Below are 21,785 nucleotides of genomic sequence, written 5' to 3'. Positions count from 1 at the left end.
GACAAGAGTAGTCGTGGACTGATATTCTTTGAGGATTAGCTACCCAAGATAAGAATAGTCTAATGGAAGGTCATACTCTGTGAACACCCAGGTGGGGTATGTACCTTGGAGAGACAATGATGATGGTGTCTATACATCATTAGTCTTTCCAGCATTGTGCTCTGATCTTGTGGAGAGATAGAGTTGTTAGTCAAGGCCTTGTTATATGACAATGTTGGTTATTATGATGCTAGACAAATGGGTTACCAATCTGACTCTTCTTATGAGATCTCTTCAGATTGAGAATGACCATGTACCTCTAATGAATACCTCCCTAGTTAAGAGGGAGTGTTGAAAAATGTGTAACTAGGTTCAGTCTTCATTAGTATGAAATGTATTCTTGTAAATATAAAATGAAAAAGAAATTATTTTTATTATTGAAGCATGGGTTCATGCTCAAGTTATTTTATTTTATAGGTCAAGCACCTATTGAATGCTTCTAGGGTTTGTACTAGGTATAAGGGTCATTTTCATATATGGAAGACCCAATGGGCACATTGTATATTGTAAAGAAAAATATTTTGTCTTGAAAGTGTTAAAATACCTCCAAGATCTGTTAAGTTATGGTATGTTCTATGCTTATAACAGTTTACTTCTTTTTCTTATTATATTCCACCGATTAGCAATCACATGTACATAAAGTAAAGTGCAGATAGAACATTAAACGATCGACAAAAAACAAGCCAAGACAAGAGACACAAGATGTGGCGGCTAGCCAGGGACAAACCCCACAATGTGTGGGGAAACCCTTTGATCAAATCTTCTTTTATCTTCAATAATTCAGCAGAAAGAAATAGTACAATAAATCTGATTCATATCAGCAGTAGCAAACCCTAGATCAGTAGCATCAGCATTAGCGGCTTCATTATCAAACTATGGCAGACCATATCTCAGAAACCGACAGTCGGATTGACTTCATTCCACCACCAAAAGTTTCGGCTTCCAGAGGAGGTTCAGATGAACCTACAGCGCAATTCAGATGAGGAGATCTTCTAGGCCACGCAAGTCAACCTTTACTTCTGCAGTTGCAACTTCAGTTTCAGCAGTTTCTGGCTTCAAACTAGGGCAGTCGATATCTTGCAAACTGTTTGTCGGATTGACTTCATTCCACCACCAAAAGTTGCGGCTTTCAAAGGAGGTTCAGATGAACCTACAACGCAGTTCCAAAGAGGAGATCTTCTAGGCCACGCAAGTCAATTTTTACTTCTGCAGTTGTAGCTTCAGTTTTAGCAGTTTCCGGCTTCACATGTGTAAGAGAGAGAGACCCATTTCAGCGCAGTAGAGAAGAGACTCATATCTGCCCATTAGAGAGAGAGAGATGTGATGAGATGAGTGAGTCCAAATGAGGAAAAGTCCTCTTATATTTATACACAACGTTGGTGGGTGAATAGATGCGACTGTTGGGCTTCTGAGCCTACATGAGTTGTAGGTCGGCTTGATAATAAGTCCATAATCAAAATAAATTCATATCTCCATGAATACTTATCGGAATTGGATGATCTTTATATCAATCCTACACCTCTCGATGAGAGGAATCTAATAAAATATTATTAGCCATGAATAAGATGGCCCACATGAAGTTTTGCCCTGGTTGCCAATTTTAACACTCCCTCTCAACCATGGAGAACTTCATCTGCAATCTGTTTATCGGTTGTTACTATTCATCCATCAAATGCACTGCCTGGTACAGCCTGACCTTTGCCCTGCTCTGCTCTATTTTTGCCTGTTCTGCTTTGTCTTGTTCTGCCCTGCATTGATATGTACTGTTTTGTTCTGTTCTGCTCTGCTCTTGCATTGTTTTGTTCTACTCTGCTTTTGTCCGAATTATGAAGAAGAAGAATTGATCGAGGATGTATCATACTGACTCAAAGTCAGTCTCAGAGTATGTACCACTGGTCCCAAACCAGTCTCAACCAACCCAAAGTCAGTCTCAGAGTATCGACCACTGATCCCAGACCAGTCTCAACCGACCCGAAGTCAGCGTCATAGTATGGTACAACTCCTACCACTGGTCCCAGACCAGTATCATTGATCCCAGATCAATGGAGGTCATCCTAGTGTAGGGAGTACGGTAGTTACAACGATGCGTCCATCGGTACTACTATGGTCCCTAACTTCATTTCCCTGCTCATTGATCAGATGAGAGGTACTTCCCATGAGTCCTAGACTGCATGGGTAGGATGCCTCGACAGGAGAACTAATCAATCCTGTCCTCACAGGAGAACACATCAATCCTGCTACAATTGCCATGGAGAACACATCAATCCAGGCCTCACAGGAGAACACATCAATCCTGCTACAATTGCCATGGAGAACACATCAATCCTGGCTGCCATGGAGAACACATCAATCCAGGCCTCACAGGAGAACACATCAATCTTGCTACAATGTCGCCACGGGGTGTACATGTATACCACCAGGGGATAATGAATAATCCTGTGGTCATATGCTGCTCCAAGAAGCACCCCGCACCCCCCTGGAGCTCTCAGAGCTCAATGCATCATACATGACCCTCATTGGAGGGTCTTTGAACAACTCCAAGTTGTTCAGGGAAAGTCAGAAATTTTACTTTCCCAAGGGGTTTTGTCAGAATGTCGGCGACCTGTTCATCTGTACCGATATGATGGAGCCTTATAGCTCCCCGTCGCACCATATCTCGAATATAATGGTATCTGATATCAATATGCTTGGAGCGATCATGGAATACGGGATTCTCTGACAAACGAATCCCACTTTGGTTGTCACAAAGGATCACAGTGGTATCCAATGTGAATCCAAACAACTCACTGAAGAGCTTTCGCAACCAAACTGCCTCACAAGAAGCCATGCTAGCAGCAATATACTCTGCTTCGGCGGTGCTCAAAGCCACCGACTTTTGTTTCCTACTCATCCAGGATATCGAAGCAGATCCCAAGGAGAAACAACACCCGGAAGTGCTCTTACGGTCCTCCACATTGCCTACGCAGTCAGCATCTGTGTATCCAAATAGTCTCACATCTTTGGCCATGTATCTTAACCCATAAGTGATAGTGCCACGAAGATATCTGAGCAGATTCTTGGCACCAATCCAGTGTATGTGGTGGGGTTCAACCATATGCTGGCTCAACGTGTTGACTGCAAAGCATATATCTGGACAGGAGTTCACTAAGAACATTAATGCTCCGACGAGTTGCCGATACTCGGTAGCATTTCGTAAAACAGGTCCAGTAGCACTACCGCTTAACTTCTTGAAGTCAAGCTCCATCGGAGTAGTTTCAGGCTTGCAGTCCACCATTCCGAATCTTTCCAATATCTTCACCACATAGTTTCCTTGAGATAGGAAAATTTCTCCTGGCTTTTGCCACACTTCAAGTCCTAGGAAGTAGTGCATTAGTCTTAGGTCTTTCATTTCAAATTCAGAGGCCAGCTCCCTCTTACATTTGTGAATGAGAGGGTCTGCACCTGTTAGAACGAGGTCATCCACATACAACACCAGTATGAGAGGCTTGTCATCTTCAACCTTAAAGTAAAGGTTAGGTTCGGCTTCACTCCTAGTGAATCCCAGCTTCATCAAGTAGCTATCGATCCTCTCATACCATGCTCGGGGTGCTTGCTTCAGCCCATAGAGAGCTTTCTTCAACCTGCATACATGAGATTTTCGATCATAAATCTCAAATCCTTCGGGTTGCTCCACGTAGACCTCTTCTTTGATCGAGCCATGCAAGAACGCAGTCTTGACATCCATCTGATGTAGGTTCCATCCTTGTGAAGCGGCAAGGGCTATGATCGAGCGGATGGTCGTATATCTGGCAACAGGTGCAAATATCTCATCATAGTCTATACCTTCCTTTTGGGAGAAACCTCGAGCAACAAAACGAGCCTTATACTTTTCTGTGCTTCCATTTGCTGCATGCTTTATCTTGTAAAGCCATTTGGAAGTAACAACAGTCTTGTCCTGGGGTCTGGGAACTCCTTCCCAAACATCATTCTTTATGATAGACTCATATTCTTCGGTCATAGCATCCTTCCATACTTGATGCTTGACGGCATCTGAGAATGACGAAGGCACATTTTGTATGATCGTGCTCATGATGGTCAGGTATCCTTGATACCTATTAGGTTTCTTACTTTCACGAAAGGTTCCTCGGGGTGCAGCATGTCCTTCAGCATCATCAAGTAACCCCTTAAGCCATGAAGGCCTCTTCTTAGAAGAGGAAGGCTCATATGGAGGAGGATCAATCGGATCCATGGGTTCTTCTACATCAGGCATTGATTCATCATCCTTTTCTTTCGGTTCCCTGGTGTCGGCTTCTTGAGAGCTCCTCAAAGTCGGAAGATTGATCACCTTGCTGAGAGCCATATCTTCGTCAAAGGTGACATCATGACTAATTATGACTTCCCTTTGACCGGCTACATAGATTCTATAGCCTTTAGTATTTTCACCATAGCCCATGAAAATTCCCTTCTTTCCAAATGCTCCCAATTTATTTCTTTTCCCTTTCGGCACATAAGAGTATACAGGGCTTCCAAAAATTTTAAAATGAGAAACATCAGGTTTCTTACCGGTGAATTTTTCTTCAGGAGTCTTGGAACCCAATGCTTGATGAGAGCATCGATTTTGTACATATACGGCAGTGTTTGCAGCTTCAGCCCATAGAAACTTAGGAAGACTTTGATCATGTAGCATGGCCCGGACAGCTTCCATAATTGTGCGGTTCTTCCTTTCTGCCACACCATTTTGTTCAGGAGTATATGGTGTAGTAGTCTCCCTCTTGATGCCAGCCTCTTTACAAAAATCATGGAACTCATTAGATTCATATTCAGTCCCATTGTCAGTTCTTAAGATCTTGATCTTCTTTTCGGTTTGATTCTCGATTAGGGCTTTGAAGTGTCGGAACCAAGGGAACACTTCATCCTTCTTTTTCAAGAAGTATATCCAGGTCTTTCGAGAATGGTCATCTGTAAAAGTGAGATAATATGAGTATCCTCCCAAGGAGTTCACAGGCATCATACCTGATATGTCTGAGTGAACTAGTTGTAATATATCAGAGGTCTTGCTTTGACTTGAAGGGAATGGTCCCCTTTGAGCTTTCCTTCGGCACATCCCGGACATACACCTTCTTTCTCTACTTGGAATTCAGGCATCCCTGTTACCATCTGTCTTACATCGGGTAGAGCTTTGTAATGAAGGTGGGCAAACCAACGATGCCAAAGTTCGGACTGAAGCGTTGTGTCACAAGATATGACACCTAGCGGACTTCCATCGACTTGATGTAAAGAATCAACTCGAAACCCAAGAGTGAAAGCATCTTTAACATTATTTTTCCATATGCGTACCTTACCATCGCTGAAGGTTACCTTATAGCCTTTGTCTTTCATTGCCGAGATGGATACCAGGTTCTTTTTGAGATCAGGTACATATAATACATCTTGTAAGTGAATCGTATTACCTTGATTCAGTTTAAGAGAAACATTGCCAACACCTTTCACTGGGTATTTCATGTCATCTCCAAGGACAATTTCCAGGTTAATTTCTTTCTCTACCAGATTGTAGAGTACTTCTTTGTAACTAGTGAAGTGTCTTGAGGCACCACTATCAATGAGCCAAATTCCCATTGAGTCCGAAGGAGCGGAGGTAGATAGAGTAGCTGGTAGATAATATTCAGCCTGCTTATCGTCAACAGTGTTAGATTCATACCTGGAATTTCTAGCCTTCTTGAATGGTTGCCCTCTTCCTTGATTTCCCGCATTCCTTTTTCCTTTGTTGTTGAATTTTCCATTCCTTCGATTACCATGAGAGGGATTTTGATCATCGTCATGGTGAGAGTCCTTTCTATCAGGGCATTCCCTTGCATAGTGACCTGCTTTATTGCAAATGAAACATCGTCCTTTTCTTCCACCCTTAAATCCAGCCTTTCTTTTCGATTTAGACCCAGAATTATTTCTTTTCTTAGCATGAGAAGAAAAAGCAGCAGGAGGACCTTTAGGCAAGGGCATTTCCTGCTCTTCTACCCTTGTTTGTTCTTGAATGCATCTAGCCATTAATTCCTCGAAACTAGGAATTACATTATTGTTCAGAAGAGTAGTCCTGAACACATACCATTCAGATGGTAATCCTCCAAGAGTTGTGAGTGCCATTTCTCTGTCAGTAATGGTTTCCCCAATAGATAGGAGATTGTTCTTGATCTCGGTGATTCTTAAGAAGTATGCTTGCATACTTTCATCTTTACCCTTCTTGATTTCCCTCAACTTATTTCTAAGAAACAAAACTTGATTTGCATCATTAACTTTAAATAAACTCACCAGTCTGTCGTAGATTTCCTTGGAGGTGTCTAGATCAGAGATGTAGGCCACCAAGCGCTTGTCGATAGAGTCCCGGATGATCTGCTTTGTTTTGACTTCTCCATTTTTCCATTTGTTCCAGGCAGCAGCAGATGCATTTGATGAACGCTCAACAATATTGCCTCTTACATGGTCCAGCACTCCTTGATCTTCAAGGGTTAGATCGATAGACATCTTCCATCCGTGATAGTCAGCTTTCTCACGGAGCTTGTCTTCGGCAGGAAAGAGTGTTGAGGACCCCATAGTTCTTTTAGGATAGCCTTGCCAATCTTTTCTTCAATGATTGCTCTTGCTCTTGCTCGGGCTTTGTCTTCATTATGCTTATAACAGTTTACTTCTTTTTCTTATTATATTCCACTGATTAGCAATCACATGTACATAAAGTAAAGTGCAGATAGAACATTAAACGATCGACAGAAAACAAGCCAAGACAACAGACACAAGATGTGGCGGCTAGCCAGGGACAAATCCCACAATGTGTGGGGAAACCCTTTGATCAAATCTTCTTTTATCTTCAATAATTCAGCAGAGAGAAATAGTACAATAAATCTGATTCATATCAGCAGTAGCAAACCCTAGATCTGTAGCATCAGCATTAGCGACTTCATTATCAAACTAGGGCAGACCATATCTCACAAACCGACAATCGGATTGACTTCATTCCACCACCAAAAGTTTTGGCTTCCAGAGGAGGTTTAGATGAACCTACAACGCAGTTCAGATGAGGAGATCTTCTAGGCCACGCAAGTCAATCTTTACTTCTGCAGTTGCAGCTTCAGTTTCAGCAGTTTCCGGTTTCAAACTAGGGCAGTCGATATCTTGCAAACCGATCGTCGGATTGACTTCATTCCACCACCAAAAGTTGCGGCTTTCAAAGGAGGTTCAGATGAACCTACAACGCAGTTCCAAAGAGGAGATCTTCTAGGCCACGCAAGTCAACCTTTACTTCTGCAGTTGCAGCTTCAGTTTCAACAGTTTCCGACTTCACATGTGTAAGAGAGAGAGACCCATTTCAGCGCAGTAGAGAAGAGATTCATATCTGCGCAGTAGAGAGAGAGAGATGTGATGAGATGAGTGAGTCCAAATGAGGAAAAGTCCTCTTATATTTATACACAACGTTGGTGAGTGAATAGATGCGACTGTTGGGCTTCTGAGCCTACATGAGTTGTAAATCCGCTTGATAATAATTCTATAATCAAAATAAATTCATATCTCCATGAATACTTATCGGAATTGGATGATCTTTATATCAATCCTACACCTCTCGACGAGAGGAATCTAATAAAAATATTATTAGCCATGAATAAGATGACCCACATGAAGTTTTGCCCTGGTTGCCAATTTTAACAAGATCACGTCGGCCTAATGAGTTGTCAAGTCGGCCTACATGAAGAGCAATGTCCACCCTTGAAAAAGCCTATATATAAGAGGAGCTCATCTTTCATTTGGAACATTCATTCACTCATCTCTTATACGAAGAAGGGAGTAGCAGAAGGTCGAAGAAGGAAGTGCGAAGAAGAGAAGGATAAGGAAAGGTGAAGTGTTTGAACTTTGGGTCTCTCTATTCCTCTGGGATTACGTAGTTAGGGTTTTTGCACTGGGGAAGTCTAAAGGCTCGATTTTGGAAGCAAGAAGTGCTAGAGGGCAAGCGAAGGTCTCTTAGCGTTTTTTTTAAATTTAGCAACTGGGGCCAAACTCCACCTTGGAGAGCTCATATGATGCAACTGCTATTTTTATTGGATTCCTCTTTCCGAGAGGTGTAGGATTGATTTAAAGATCATCTCATTCTAACATGTACAAATGGAATTATGAATTTATTTTGTTTATGGACAAATTGTCAAGGTCGGCCAACAATCTAATGTAGGCTCAGAAGCCCAATAGTCACGTCTATTCATCCTCAACGTTGCATATAAATAGAAGGTGCATTTGCCTCATTTGGACATCAATCATTCACACACATCTCTCTCTCATCTAATTGGTTTGTACACTTTTCTGGGAAGCCTCTCTCTCCCCATGTGCGAAGGACAAGACAAGTTTTTTTTGTTTTAGCGTTGACCGAGTTTCAGGAAGGGTTGACCGAGCTGCTATTGACTTGATTTGACTGCATTTTTCCTTGGAGAATTTTTGTTTGGGCAAGCAACATTTTTGGGCACAAAAATCGAGGCAATCCGAGTTGTTTGACCAACATTAACTGCAAGAGGGTTTGACTCTGTGTTGACCAAGTTTGACTGAGTTTTTCGGGACTTTTGGGCTGATTCAGATCACTATTGGAGGCCGAATTGATTGGGTTTGACCGAGTTGTTTTAGAGGATAAATTATGCCCTGTTGGCCAGCGTTGACTTTTAGTTAGGGCTTCTTGTCGCTGTTATTTGATTGGACAAATTTCACTTTGATTGGGCAAGTGAATATTACATATTATACTCTCTCTCTCTTTGCTGAACTTTTGAAGAATAATAAGAAGAATTGATCAAAGGGTTTCCCCACATTGGGGTTTTTCCCTCGCATGCACCACATCTTGTGTCCTCTTGTCTTGGCTTGTCTTCTACTGTTTTTATTTATGTTCTATATGCATTTACTGTCATGTTAATGTGATTGCTAATCTGGAAATTGATATTGGGCTAATAAGAAAATTGAAGTAAATTGCTCTTAAGCATAGAACATACCATTGTTATCTAAAATTAACATGGTATCAGAGGTGAGGTGAAGACAAAGCCCAAGCAAGAGTGAAAAGAGCAATCACTAAGAAAAGCAATCACTGAGATTTGTTGGACAAGGACAAGAGTCAATGGCCTTCGCATCTTACTTCAAGCCTGATGACAAGCTCAATGATAAGTTTGATTATCATGCATGGAAGATGTCTCTTGATTTGACTTTGGAAGAGTAGGATGTTATGGATTATGTGCAAGGAAAGATTTCTAAGCCTCCTTCAAATGCACCGGCTGCCACGAAGACAAAGTACAAGAAGGGTGAATTCAAAGCAAAGAAGATTATCAAGGATCCTATTAACAAGCATTTAGTTGCATACATCTTCGATTTGAACACATCCAAGGAAATGTATGACAGGTTGGTTCGCATGTTCAAAGCTAGCAATGCAAACCAAGTTCTCTTTCTCTAGAACAAATTGAAGGACATAAAGAAGGGAAGAGGTGAAGATATTCAATCCTACTTCATGAGGATTACCGAGATAAAAAATAATCTTCTTTCGATTGGAGAAGCTATTGCTGATAGGGAGCTCACTCTCATTGCCCTTGGAGGACTCCCTCATGAATGACATGTGTTCAACACTACTATTCTTAACAACGACAGGATTCCAGGTTTTGAAGAATCGCTAACTAGATGTCCTCAAGAAGAAACAGGGATGATGGAAATGGATATGCCTTCAAATAGGAATGATCCTACTGCATTCTCCGCTCATGCTAAAAAGAAGAAAAATGCAGGTTCAAAGAAGCAATGCCAAGGAAGTCCGAGTTTCGAAAAATGGAAGGAAGGGAAGATGCTTCATTTGCAACAAGTTTGGCCACTATGCTAGGGAGTGTCCTAATTGAAGGAATACACCTCATGATGATGACAACCACAACAACAACAATTTCTGGGGCAACAACAATCAAAAGAATGACAGGTTCAACAACAGAGGAAAAAGGAATGCTCCCGCTACTCAACATGGAAATGGTCGCCCTCTCAAAAGATCAAGAAACTCCAGATATGATGAATCTAATGTTGTTGATAACAAGCAAAAATAATTTTATCTTATATCTGCCCTCTCTACTGCCTCTCCTCCAGACACCTTGGGAAGTCGGTTGATTGATAGTGGTGCCTCAAGGCACTTCACTAGGTATAAGGAAGCTCTTTCAAATCTGATAGAAATTGATACAAATTTGGAAATTATCCTTGGAGACAATTCCACATAACTCGTGAAGGGAGATGGGAATGTTACTCTTCAATTGAATCAAGGTAACACCATTCATCTACAAGAAGTACTATATGTACCCAATCTAAAGAAGAACCAATTATCTATTTCAACGATGGAGGACAAAGGATTCAAGGTGGCGTTCATCGATGGAAAGGTACGTGTTTGGAATAAAAATTGCAATGATGCATTTACACTTGGATTCAGGGTTGATAGCCTATATCAAGTTGGAGGAAGTCCACTGGGAGCTATGTCTTGTGACACATCACTTCAATCCGAATTATGGCACCAGAGGTTTGCTCATCTACATTATAAGGCTCTACCCGATGTGAGGAAGATGGTGACAGGTATGCTCGAATTTAAAGTAGAACATGAAGGTGTTTGTCAGGGATGTGCCGAAGGAAAACATACAAGGGGACCATTCCCCACAAGTGATAGCAAGACTACTGACATATTGCAATTGGTTCATTCTGATCTATCTAGTATGATGCTCGTGAACTCTTTGGGAGGATATTTATATTATGCTATCTTTGTGGATGATTTCTCTCGCAAGACTTGGATTTATTTCTTGAAGAAGAAGGACGAAGTATTCTCATGGTTTTGTTCTTTCAAAGCTTTGGTCGAAAATCAAACCGGGAAGAATATCAAAAGATTGAGGACCGATAATGGAACCAAATATTAATCAAATGAGTTGAATGACTATTGTAGAGAAGTTGGAGGGAGACTGCTACCGCATATACTCTTGAGCAAAATGGTGTTGCTGAAAGGAAAAATCGTTCTATTATAGAAGCCAAAATCGTTCTATTATAGAAGCCATTTGTGCCATGATTCATGATCAAAGCCTTTCAAAGTTTCTATGGGCCGAAGTTGCAAACACTGTCGTGTATGTTCAAAATAGATGCCCTCATCAAGCGTTGGACTCCAAAATTCCCGAATAATTTTTCACTGGTAAGAAACTTGATGTTTCTCACTTTAGAATTTTTGGTAGCCCCGTGTATTTTCATGTGCTGAAAGAAAAGAGAAGCAAATTGGATGCATCTGGGAAGCAAGGAACATTTTTGGGCTACAATGAAACTTCTAAGGCATATGGAATCTATGTGCTTGGTCAAAGAGAAGTGGAGATAATTCATGATGTCACTGTCAATGAAGATGGTGCACTTGGGAAGATTATTAACCTTCTTATTCCAATGAAGGACAAAGAAGCAGATTCAGGAAAGCAGGGAGAACCGCAGGATGAGTCGATGCTCGATGCTGAAGAACCAATGGATCCCATTGATCCACCTCCTCATGAGCCCTCCTCCTTGAAAAGGAGAACCTCATGGCTTAGGGAAACTCTCGAATATGCTGAGAAACATGTTGCACCAAGGGGGACATTTCGTGAAAGTAAGAAGCCGAATAGGTACCAAGGGTACTTAACTGCCATGAGCACTATTGTTCAATCTAAGCCTTGCACATTCGAAGAAGCTATGAAGCACAAAGCTTGGAAGGATACTATGAACAAAGAGTATATGTTGATTATGAAGAATGATGTCTGGGATGTGGTCCCTAGACCCAAGGACAAATCCATTGTCAGCTGGCTCTACAAAATCAAGCATGGAGCTTATGGAAGTGCCAAAAAGTTCAAGGCTAGCTCTGTTGCTCGAGGCTTCTCTCAAAAGGAAGGTGTGGACTACAATGATATATTTTCACCTGTTGCTCGATATACCACCATCCGTTCGATTATAGCCCTTGTTGCCTCACAAGGATGGAATCTACACCAAATGGATGTCAAGACTGCCTTCTTGCATGGTTCAATTAAGGAGGAAGTCTATGTAGAACAGCCTAAGGGGTTCGAATTTCAAGATCATTAGACACATGTATACAGGTTGAAGAAAGCCCTCTATGGGTTGAAGCAAGCTCCCGAGCTTGGTATGAGAGGATCGACAACTATTTGATGAAGCTGGAATTTACGAGAAGTGAAGCTAATCTGAACCTTTATTTTAAGGTTGAGAATGATAGACCTCTCATCTTGGTACTTTATGTGGACGATCTCTTTTTGACAGGTGCAGACCCTCTTATTCATCAATGTAAGAGGGAGTTGGCTTCCGAATTCGAGATGAAGGACCTAGGACTGATGCATTACTTCCTAGGGTTGGAGGTCTGGCAAAATCCAGGTGAGATTTTCCTTTCTCAAGGAAAATACGTTGTGAAGCTACTTGAAAGATTTGGGATGGTGAACTGCATGTCCTTGACTACTCCAGTGGAACTTAACTTCAAGTAGTTATGCGGAAGTGTTGTTGGGCCCGATTTGGGAAATCCTTCCGAGTATCGTCAACTCGTGGGGGACTTGATGTTCTTGGTGAACTCTCGTCTGGACATATGTTTTGCAGTGAATACATTGAGTCAGTTTATGGTCGAGCCTCATCACATACACTGGATTGCTGCCAAGAATCTCTTGAGATATCTTCGGGGCACAATCACCTATGGACTGAGATACACTGCCGGGAATGTGAGGCTCCATGGTTATTCTGATGCTGACTGGGTTGGAAATGTGGTGGATCGTAAAAGCACATCTGGATGTTGCTTCTCTCTAGGTTCTGCTTCGATATCCTGGATGAGCAAGAAGCAGAAGTTGGTTTCTTTGAGCACTGCTGAGGCTGAATACATTGCTGCTAGTATGGCCTCTTGTGAAGCTGTTTGGTTGAGGAAGCTCTTTAGTGAGCTGTTTGGACATGTGCTGGATACCACCGTGATCTATTGCGACAACCAAAGTGGGATTCGTCTTTCTGAGAATCCTGTGTTTCATGACCACTCCAAGCATATTGATATCTGGTACCACTTTATTCAAGATATGGGACAACGGGGAGCAATAAAGCTTCGTCATATTGGGACTGATGATCGTTGCAAATATTCTTACGAAGCTCCTGGGGAAGATCAAATTCTTAACCTTCTCTGAATGACTTGGAGTTGTGGAGAGACCCTCTTATGAGGGTCCCATTTGATTTGGATATTGAGCTCTTGGAGCTCCTGGGGGCTTGGGTTACCTCTTGGAGCAATGAGCGACCATAGGGTTAGTGGTTCACTTTCCCCTAATGATGTGCAATGTAGAGGGTGAGTGGTTCACCTTCCCCTGTGATACCCCATATTGAGATATGCATAGGATGAGTGGTTCACCTTCTCCTATGGCATATGAGCATGGTGAGTGGTTCACCTTCTCCTGCCGATACATCCTACCCATGCAGTCTGGGATTCATGGGAAGTACCTCTCATCTTGCCAATGAGTAGGGAAATGAGGATAGGGACCATAGTACTATCAGTGGACGCATCGTGTACTACCGTACTCCTTATGCTAGGATGTCTGATATTGATCTGGGATCAATGGAGACTGACTTCGGGTCAGTGGAGTAGTATGATACACTCTCAATTATTGGAGACTGACTTCGGGTCAGTAGAGAATGGTATGATACATTCTCGATCATCTCTTCTTCATTACTTCTTCATGGTTCAGTAGAGCAGAGCAGAGCAGGGATGGCAAGGATGGTACTGATTGTTAGATGGTTTGGCAGGTGGAGTTCTTCCTAGTTGAGAGGCAGTGTTAAATTTGGAAACTAGGGCCAAACTCCATCTTGGACAGCTCATATGATGGAACTAAAATTTTTATTGGATTCCTCTTTCTGAGAGGTGTAGGATTGATCTAAAGATCATGTCATTCTGACATGTACAAATGGAATTATGAATTTATTTTTTTTATGAACAAATTGTCAAGGTCGGCCAACAATCTAATGTAGGCTCAAAAGCCCAACAATGACGTCTATTCATCCTCAACGTTGCATATAAATAGAAGGTGCATTTGCCTCATTTGGACATTAATCATTCACACACATCTCTCTCTCATCTGATTGGTTCGTACACTTTTCTGGGAAGCCTATCTCTCCACACGTGTGAAGGACAAGACAGGGTTTTTTTGTTTTAGCATTGACTGAGTTTCAGGGAGGTTTGACCAACGTTGACTGACCTGCTATTGACTTGATTTGACTACGTTTTTCCTTGGAGAATTTCTGTTTGGGTAGGCCACATTTACAGGCACAGAAATCGAGGCAATCCGAACTGTTTGACCAGCATTGACTGCAGGAGGGTTTGACGGAAGGTTTGACTCTACATTGACCAAGTTTGACTGAGTTTTTTGCGACTGTTTTTGGTTGATTCAAATGACTGTTGGAGGCCGAGTTCACTGGGTTTGACCGAGTTGTTTTGCAGGGTAAATTCTGCGATGTTGACCAGCGTTGACTTTTTGGTTAGTGCTTCCTGTGGCTGCTATTTGACTAGACATATTTCACTTTGATTGGGCAAGTGAATATTACATATTGTACTCTCTCTCTTTGCTGAACTTTTGAAGAATAATAAGAAGAATTGATCAAAGGGTTTCCCCACATTGGGGTTTGTCCCTGGCACATGCCACATCTTGTGTCCTCTTGTCTTGGCTTGTCTTCTACTGTTTTTATTTATGTTCTATATGCATTTACTGTCATGTTAATGTGATTGCTATTCTGGAAATTGATATTGGGCTAGTAAGAAAATTGAAGTAAATTGCTCTTAAGCATAGAACATACCATTGTTAGCTAAAATTAACATTTTCCTACTAGCCCTAGGATCCATAGCAAGGCAAGTGAAATCAAGGGAAGAGAAGTTAGAGGGAGATCGAAGTCTCCTTGAGAGGATGTAGCAGTTGCTAGGCAACTTAATTTTGGATTTACTAAGAGGTCGAACATATTGCAGCTGGAGGCCGAGAAAGACTTGATCTTGGAAGGTATTTGTCTGAGTCTAGGTCATGGTATTCATCAATTGAAAGATCTGAAAGATAAGAAGAGATTTTCAGGTTTTCCCCTCATTAGGAGGGGTTTTGGCCCTGGCTTGCAGCCTATATATTGTGCCATTGTTCTTTCTGTTTTGGTAGTTGTTTGATGTTTTTCACATTGGAATAATAAAGATCAAAGCTAATAAGTAAAAAGGTAACACAAACAATTATCAAGTAAAGAGAATTGTCATATACTTTTCCCTATTGAATTCTCAACAGTTTCTTCAATCTTACATAATGATCAGAGTTCCCTGAATGGGGTGGCTTTGTTCTTTCTATAGATCCCTGATACAAAGTTGCCCCATTCATCAGGTAGTGCATTGAGCACCACGATGGTCATTTCTTTATTGGACATTATTTACCCAAATTTTGCAGTTGGTCTCTTATTTCTTACACCCTCGTAAGATATGATGTTAGGTTGCTATAATACTAGTGTATACCCCTTATTGTTGTTGTTAGTGTAGGCCCCTATTGTTATTGTTGTCCATGTATCCCCCTTATTGTTATTGTTGTGCCCTTACATTATTATTGTTACGTAGACTCTGATTATATTGTAATTCCTTATACTCTTATATATACCAAGGAGGACTTATCATTTGTATCATCCAAGAATTGTTCATTTATGTAATGTAAAGGAGGTTTCCCCCTCGAAGAGAATAATTTTTAAGTTGTTGATCTATTTTTTCTTCCTTTTTTTGAGTTGGTTGCATAACATTTGGTATCAGAGCTTTGGATTCTAGGGTTTCAATGCTTCAAATAGGTCATCTTGACATTTTTGCTATAACTTGTTTTCTATGTGGCTTAAGAAGCTGAGATTTCTACCACATAGAGTCGAAATATTGGTGAACCTCATGTAAAAAATTCAGATATTGGTTCACTATATTTTCTGAGATATGGTCTGAATAAGCTAGGGTTTTTTAGGCTCCAGAATTCAATCTCAAATAGGTGACCTAGGGAGAATTGTCATAACTTTCTCTCCATGCATCAGATTTGAATTTCGTAAAAAGTGGTTGAAAGTACACAGATTGTAGTTTTTTGTGTATCGTTTTCAGGGTCGAAGGTCGAAACAGTGACACGTGGAATTTTGTACAAGTTCACTCTACTGAACTAGTTTATAATTAGGCCATTGTGGGAGATTGGGCATAACGCTTGCTTGAAGAATCCAATCATGGTATGACTTGTGGGGTTGGAAAGAAGACTCAGAGGGCTACCATGGGACGAAATGTCAAACCTTGGAGATTTGAAATTATAGAGATATAACAATTTCAAAATCGAGGTCCTAAAAAGCAAGAAAATTGTGTGTACTTTTTAAATTTTGCTTAACTTTTGTTTAAAAAACCAGTTTGAAGTGATTCAAAGGGAATAGTGAAGAATAGATATCATTGTTTGATTCCAAAATGCCTCAAAACAAAAAAATGGACACACTTAGTAAAAAACCAAAAAGCTATACTATGACACATGAAGAAGAGGAAAAAATGCAACATGATATATCAAAATTACGAGACCAAATGCAAAAAATTTTGCTCTCACAATGAGTAACCAAAAATGAACTAGACGCTAAGATGGATGGTTTAGAAGCAAAAATAAAAGGAAACATGGAAGGCTTGAAGGCAGATCTGGGAGTTTTTAAAGTAGACATGGATGTGATGAATGTCAAATTGGAAGGGTTGACATAGTTGTTGCAAGAAAGGCTTCCTAATGGTGACAAGGTAATCCATGAAAATCATGACGAGGACAAAATGAATATGAATTATGATTTTAGACACTTCAATGTTGGGTTTAAGACCCATCACATTCCAAAGATCGACATGAGGAAGTTTGATCAGTGTTGTTAAAATCGCGATAAAATCGCGATTTTATCGGAAAATCGCGATTTTTTCGCAGTGCCGATTTTATCGCGATTTTTATCCATAAAAATCGGCACTTTTTTTTATACGCGCGAGTTTTTCAAAAAATCGCGATTTTTTCGAAAAAATCGCGATTTTTACCCAAAAAATCGCAGGGCACGGGGGCAGCGGGCTTTTTATATGCAAAATCGATTTTTTTTTTAGTTCATTGTGCTGTCCGCGCGGAGGAGGAGGAGAAGAAGTGAGGGAGAGGAGCTGAAGGGTTGCCGTCGGATTTGGGAGCGAATCCAAGCGTTTTTAGGAGGAATCCAAGCCAAGATCACCAATTTGTCCATAAACCAGGTATGTAGATTAATTTTTTTTTGTTTTGCTTCTATAAAAACTTTGTTTTTCATTGTTTTTAAAGAATTTTTGGAAATTTTTCATTGATTTGGGATGGGTTATTTGTTATGACTATGAGAACCAATTTTTTATTTTTATTTTCTCATTTTTTTTAAACATTGTTTATTTTTTTTGAATTTTCATTGTTTTTTGGCATTTGCCATTGGCATTTGGTTGGGTAACTTGGGTTTGGAAATTGGGATTTTGGAAATAATTAACTTGTAATTTTGTAAATGCTAAATTGTAATTTGTATTATGTAATCCTAAATTCTTATTTCCTAATCCTTATTTTTCCATAGGTTTGCAAATTCAAAATTCAAAAACAAACATGCCAAGGAAATTGGATCCTTTCTGGGAATATGGTGACCCTAAAACTCCGAATGATAGACAAAACTTGTATTGCAAGTTGTGTGGAAAGGAGATATTCGGGGGGGTGTACAGGTTGAAGTTCCACCTTGCACAAATCCCTGGACGTGATGTGGTGCCCTGTCCTAATACAAATGCTGAAATTATCCGAAAAGCCATGAGAGCATTGGGAGAATTAGAGCACTCTAAAGAGGCCAAAGAAGAACTCAAAAGGCAACTAAAAAGGTCAGCTGAAGGAAGTGGGCCAAGTGGCACTGGTTCTACTGCAGCGTCAGTCAATCCGGTAGCTGCATCATCATTTTTTGTTCCTCGAACCACACCTGGTGCACAACCAACTATCGGTTCAATGCTAAAAAGAACTGAAAAAGAACAAGCTGACAAGTTGATGACAAAATTTCTCCTCTGGAGTGATATTCCTTTCAGCATTGTAAGGAATAATCCATTTTTCCAACCTACTGTTGATGCTATTGCCAGTGTTGGCTCGGGGTACAAAATCCCTTCTCTTCATGATTTCAGAGGCCGGCTTCTTCAAGATGAAAAGCGTGACTGCACCCAAAGATTGGAGGATTTTAGGGAATCCTGGGCACAAACAGGATGCACTGTTATGTCAGATGGTTGGACTGACCAAAAGGGGAGAACCCTTATAAACTTCTTGGTTAGTTGTCCCAGGGGGACTATGTTTATCAAATCTATTGATGCAACTCATCAAATCAAAGATGCAAAAAATTTATGTGATTTGCTGGATGTGTTTATTTTGGAGGTGGGTGCAGAAAATGTTGTCCAAGTCATAACGGACAACGCTGCAAATTATGTTGCTACTGGTAGAATGCTTATGGACAGGCATCCTACTTTATTTTGGACACCTTGTGCTGCCCATTGTATTGATTTGATGTTAGAGGACATAGGGAAAATTCCCTTTGTCAAAGAGACTGTTGACTCATCAAAAAGCATCACAAAATTTATTTACAATCACACATCTGTGCTTAGCTTGATGAGAAAATGCACCAACAACAAAGAGTTGGTGCGCCCCGCCATTACACGGTTTGCGACGAGTTTCATATCTCTTCAATCCCTCTTGAAATCTATGTGGGATTTGAAGAGAATGTTTGTTTTAGAGGAGTGGCGTTCTTCGCCAATGAGCCGCAAACCAGAAGGAGAGGCCGTCTGCAGACTTGTTTCATACCAAGAAGACTTCTGGGCGGGAGTGCAGGAGGTGTGCGCTGTCACTGAACCTTTGGTAAAGGTTCTTCGGTTGGTAGATGGTGAGAAGCCCGCAATGGGCTATTTCTATGAAGCCATGGACAGGGCCAAAGAAGCCATTCGGTCCTACTATGATGACAAGGGAGATGATGGGTTCCAGAGACAACTCCTTCTATGGAACGTCATTGATGAGCGATGGAACAACACACTCCATCGTCCCATTCATGCTGCTGGGCTTTTCCTGAACCCTACATTTTCTTATGCATGTGGGTTTGATTTTGATGCTGAGATCATGGATGGATTATTAACCTGTGTCCAGAAGATGGTGAGAACTCCAGAACAACGTATGGAGATCTCTAAACAAATTGAGACGTATAAGATGTCAAGTGGCACATTTGGCTTTGATATGGCTATCTTTGATAGGACGGTCAAAATGCCAGGTATTTTTTAGTTTGTAACTTTGTACTTTGTAACTTTGTTTCAAATTTCATTGTCTCTTCAAATTCCATTTTTTTCTTATGTTTATTTGTAATTTTGTTGTAGCCGCATGGTGGAAGATGTATGGTGGCAGAGTACCCCTTTTGCAAAAGCTTGCCATACGCATCCTCAGCCAAACATGCAGCTCCTCGGGATGTGAGCGCAATTGGAGTGTATTTGAAAAAATACACAACAAGAAGCGCAATAGGTTAACAACTTAACACTTAAACATTTAAAATATTGCAAATTTCCAAATAAATTTTTGAATTCATTAAACAATATTTTTTTTTATAATATTAATTATTAATTATTATTTCATGAACTTTGTACAGGTTGGAGTCCCGTAGACTTAATGACATGGTCTATGTCTACTACAATCTTCGATTGTGGGTGAGGCAACTAGACAAGACACCTGATATGGATGCCATCTCATTGGATGAGATTGACACCACTGCTGAATGGAGGGTTGAGACCGAGAGGCCTCTCATGGATCCCACTGAGGATTGGTTAGTGCAGGATGAGGGGGAGGAGGAGGGGGAGGAGGAGGAGGAGCAGGAGCAGGAGCAGGAGGAGGAGGAGTTGGAGGAGCAGGAGGAGGAGGTGACACCGCCTACCCGGGCTACCACTAGAGGACGTGGTCTCTGTCTACCTACAGTAGCTGCTACTTCTACAGCTACTTCTTCAGCTTCTAGAGCACGTCAGACTCCACTGCCATTTCCACCACCACAAGCACCAGCATCTTCATCTAGGGGGAAAGGGAAAGCAGTGACATTTTCTCGCAAGAGGGGCAGAGGAAATCAATAGGATTAGAGTCTTAGACTTTCATTTTATTGTATATGACATTATGACATGATGAGATACATTATCATATTTTTTGTTGATATTTTGAGGCCGAGTTGGGACTCAGGACTTACTATTCAGGACATGATTCAATGTTATGTGTGATTTTAGCGCTAGAAATGATATTAAACATCTTATATATTAGTTTTTTTATCATATTTATGTGTCAATGTATTTATTTTATGTTGTAGATGGTTTAGATATTAAAAAAATTGAAAAAAAATGAAAAAAAATGAATATTTTTGTGCCAAACGATTTTTTCCCGATTTTTTTTTTTTTTTTTTTCCCGATTTTAACGATTTTTTCCGCTTTTTTCCCGGCGCCGATTAAATCCCGATCGCGCTTTTAACAACATTGAGTTTGATGGCAAGGATCTGGTAATATGGATACTACAGATGGAGCAATTCTTTGATTTACATTATGTGCCGCACACAAAAGGTACACATTGCATTTGTATATTTAAAACAAACTCAGTTTGTATGGTATCAATGACTTTGTTCTCGTAAATCAATTGTCACTTGGACAATTTTTGCAGAAGAATTGGTAGCACATTATGAGGATACTAAGAGCAATACCTTTTTTAGTCAATTGATAAATCTCAAACAAAAGGGTTCAATGGCAGAGCACATTGAGGACTTCCATAGATTGAATATCAAGGTAAATGATATTCCAGAAGAGCATAGGATTGATGCCTTTATGAAGACTTCAAAGAATAATATCCAACATGAGGTTTGTCTTTTTGAACCTTATTCATTGGAGAAGGCATTCGAGGTGGCAAGAAAAGGTTGAAAGCAAAATTAAGGCAACAAGGAAGTCTACCACTCACAACTATAAAAATGAAAGTGTTGTTGCACTTATCCTCTCACAACCTACAAGGTCGACACCACAACAATTGGAGGAAAAAAGAGCAAAAGACCTTTGTTACAATTGTGATAGTAAATACACTAAGGGTCACAAGTGTGCTGAGAAGAAATTATTTTACATAGATTGTGAAGAGGAGGAAGAAAAAGAACAAGAAGCATCAAAAGAGGAGGATATACACCAGGAACCAACCCCAAAGAAAGAAGAAATGAATCCAACCATATCTAATGCATTGACAAGACTTACCACTCAAACTCTGAATATAGAAGGATATATCAAGAAGAAAAAGGTAATAGTGTTGATTGATTCAGGGAGTACCCGTAATTCTATTCATTGTAAGATAGCCAAGGAATTGAATTGCTTCTTATATCCAGCACCAGAGTGTCAAGTGATGGTTGCAAATGGACAAAATATAAATTGCTCTAGAAAGTGCCATAATATCAAGCTAACCATGGGGGAATATGTATTGAATAGTCCAATGCTTTCCATTCCAATGGGTGGTGCTGATGTTGTACTAGGAGTCTAATGGTTACAATCGGGGACGATAACTTTTAACTTTCAAGAATTTTTCTTGAATTTTTTTTGAAGGAAATGAAGTTGAATTAAGGGGTATCGCAAGGAATCCATGAAATATAATCAACTCTAATAGCATGAAAAAACTTCTAAAGAAAGAACAACGGGGCGTAATTGCACAATTATGCTCACTAGCGGT

At 40.5% G+C, this 21,785-nt stretch overlaps 2 protein-coding genes across 2 annotated transcripts in view; both read left to right on the top strand.

The window, feature by feature from the left end:
• Positions 1 to 21,785, top strand: part of LOC149217761 (uncharacterized) — a 270,412-nt gene that overhangs the window by 208,858 nt on the left and 39,769 nt on the right. The window lies entirely within an intron of this gene.
• Positions 19,295 to 20,401, top strand: LOC149217762 (uncharacterized). The gene is made up of 2 exons (XM_089391411.1): positions 19,295 to 19,580; positions 19,705 to 20,401. Exons 1-2 carry the CDS (start codon positions 19,414 to 19,416, stop codon positions 20,174 to 20,176), a joined length of 639 nt encoding a protein of 212 aa, XP_089247537.1. The 5' UTR covers positions 19,295 to 19,413; the 3' UTR covers positions 20,177 to 20,401.

Source organism: Pinus tabuliformis, chromosome 1_1, assembly GCF_031772625.1.
Source record: "Pinus tabuliformis cultivar Carrire ecotype Pingquan chromosome 1_1, CPIR1, whole genome shotgun sequence".
Classification (NCBI taxonomy): Eukaryota; Viridiplantae; Streptophyta; class Pinopsida; order Pinales; family Pinaceae; genus Pinus; species Pinus tabuliformis.
This window is presented reverse-complemented; position numbering and strand designations above follow the sequence as displayed.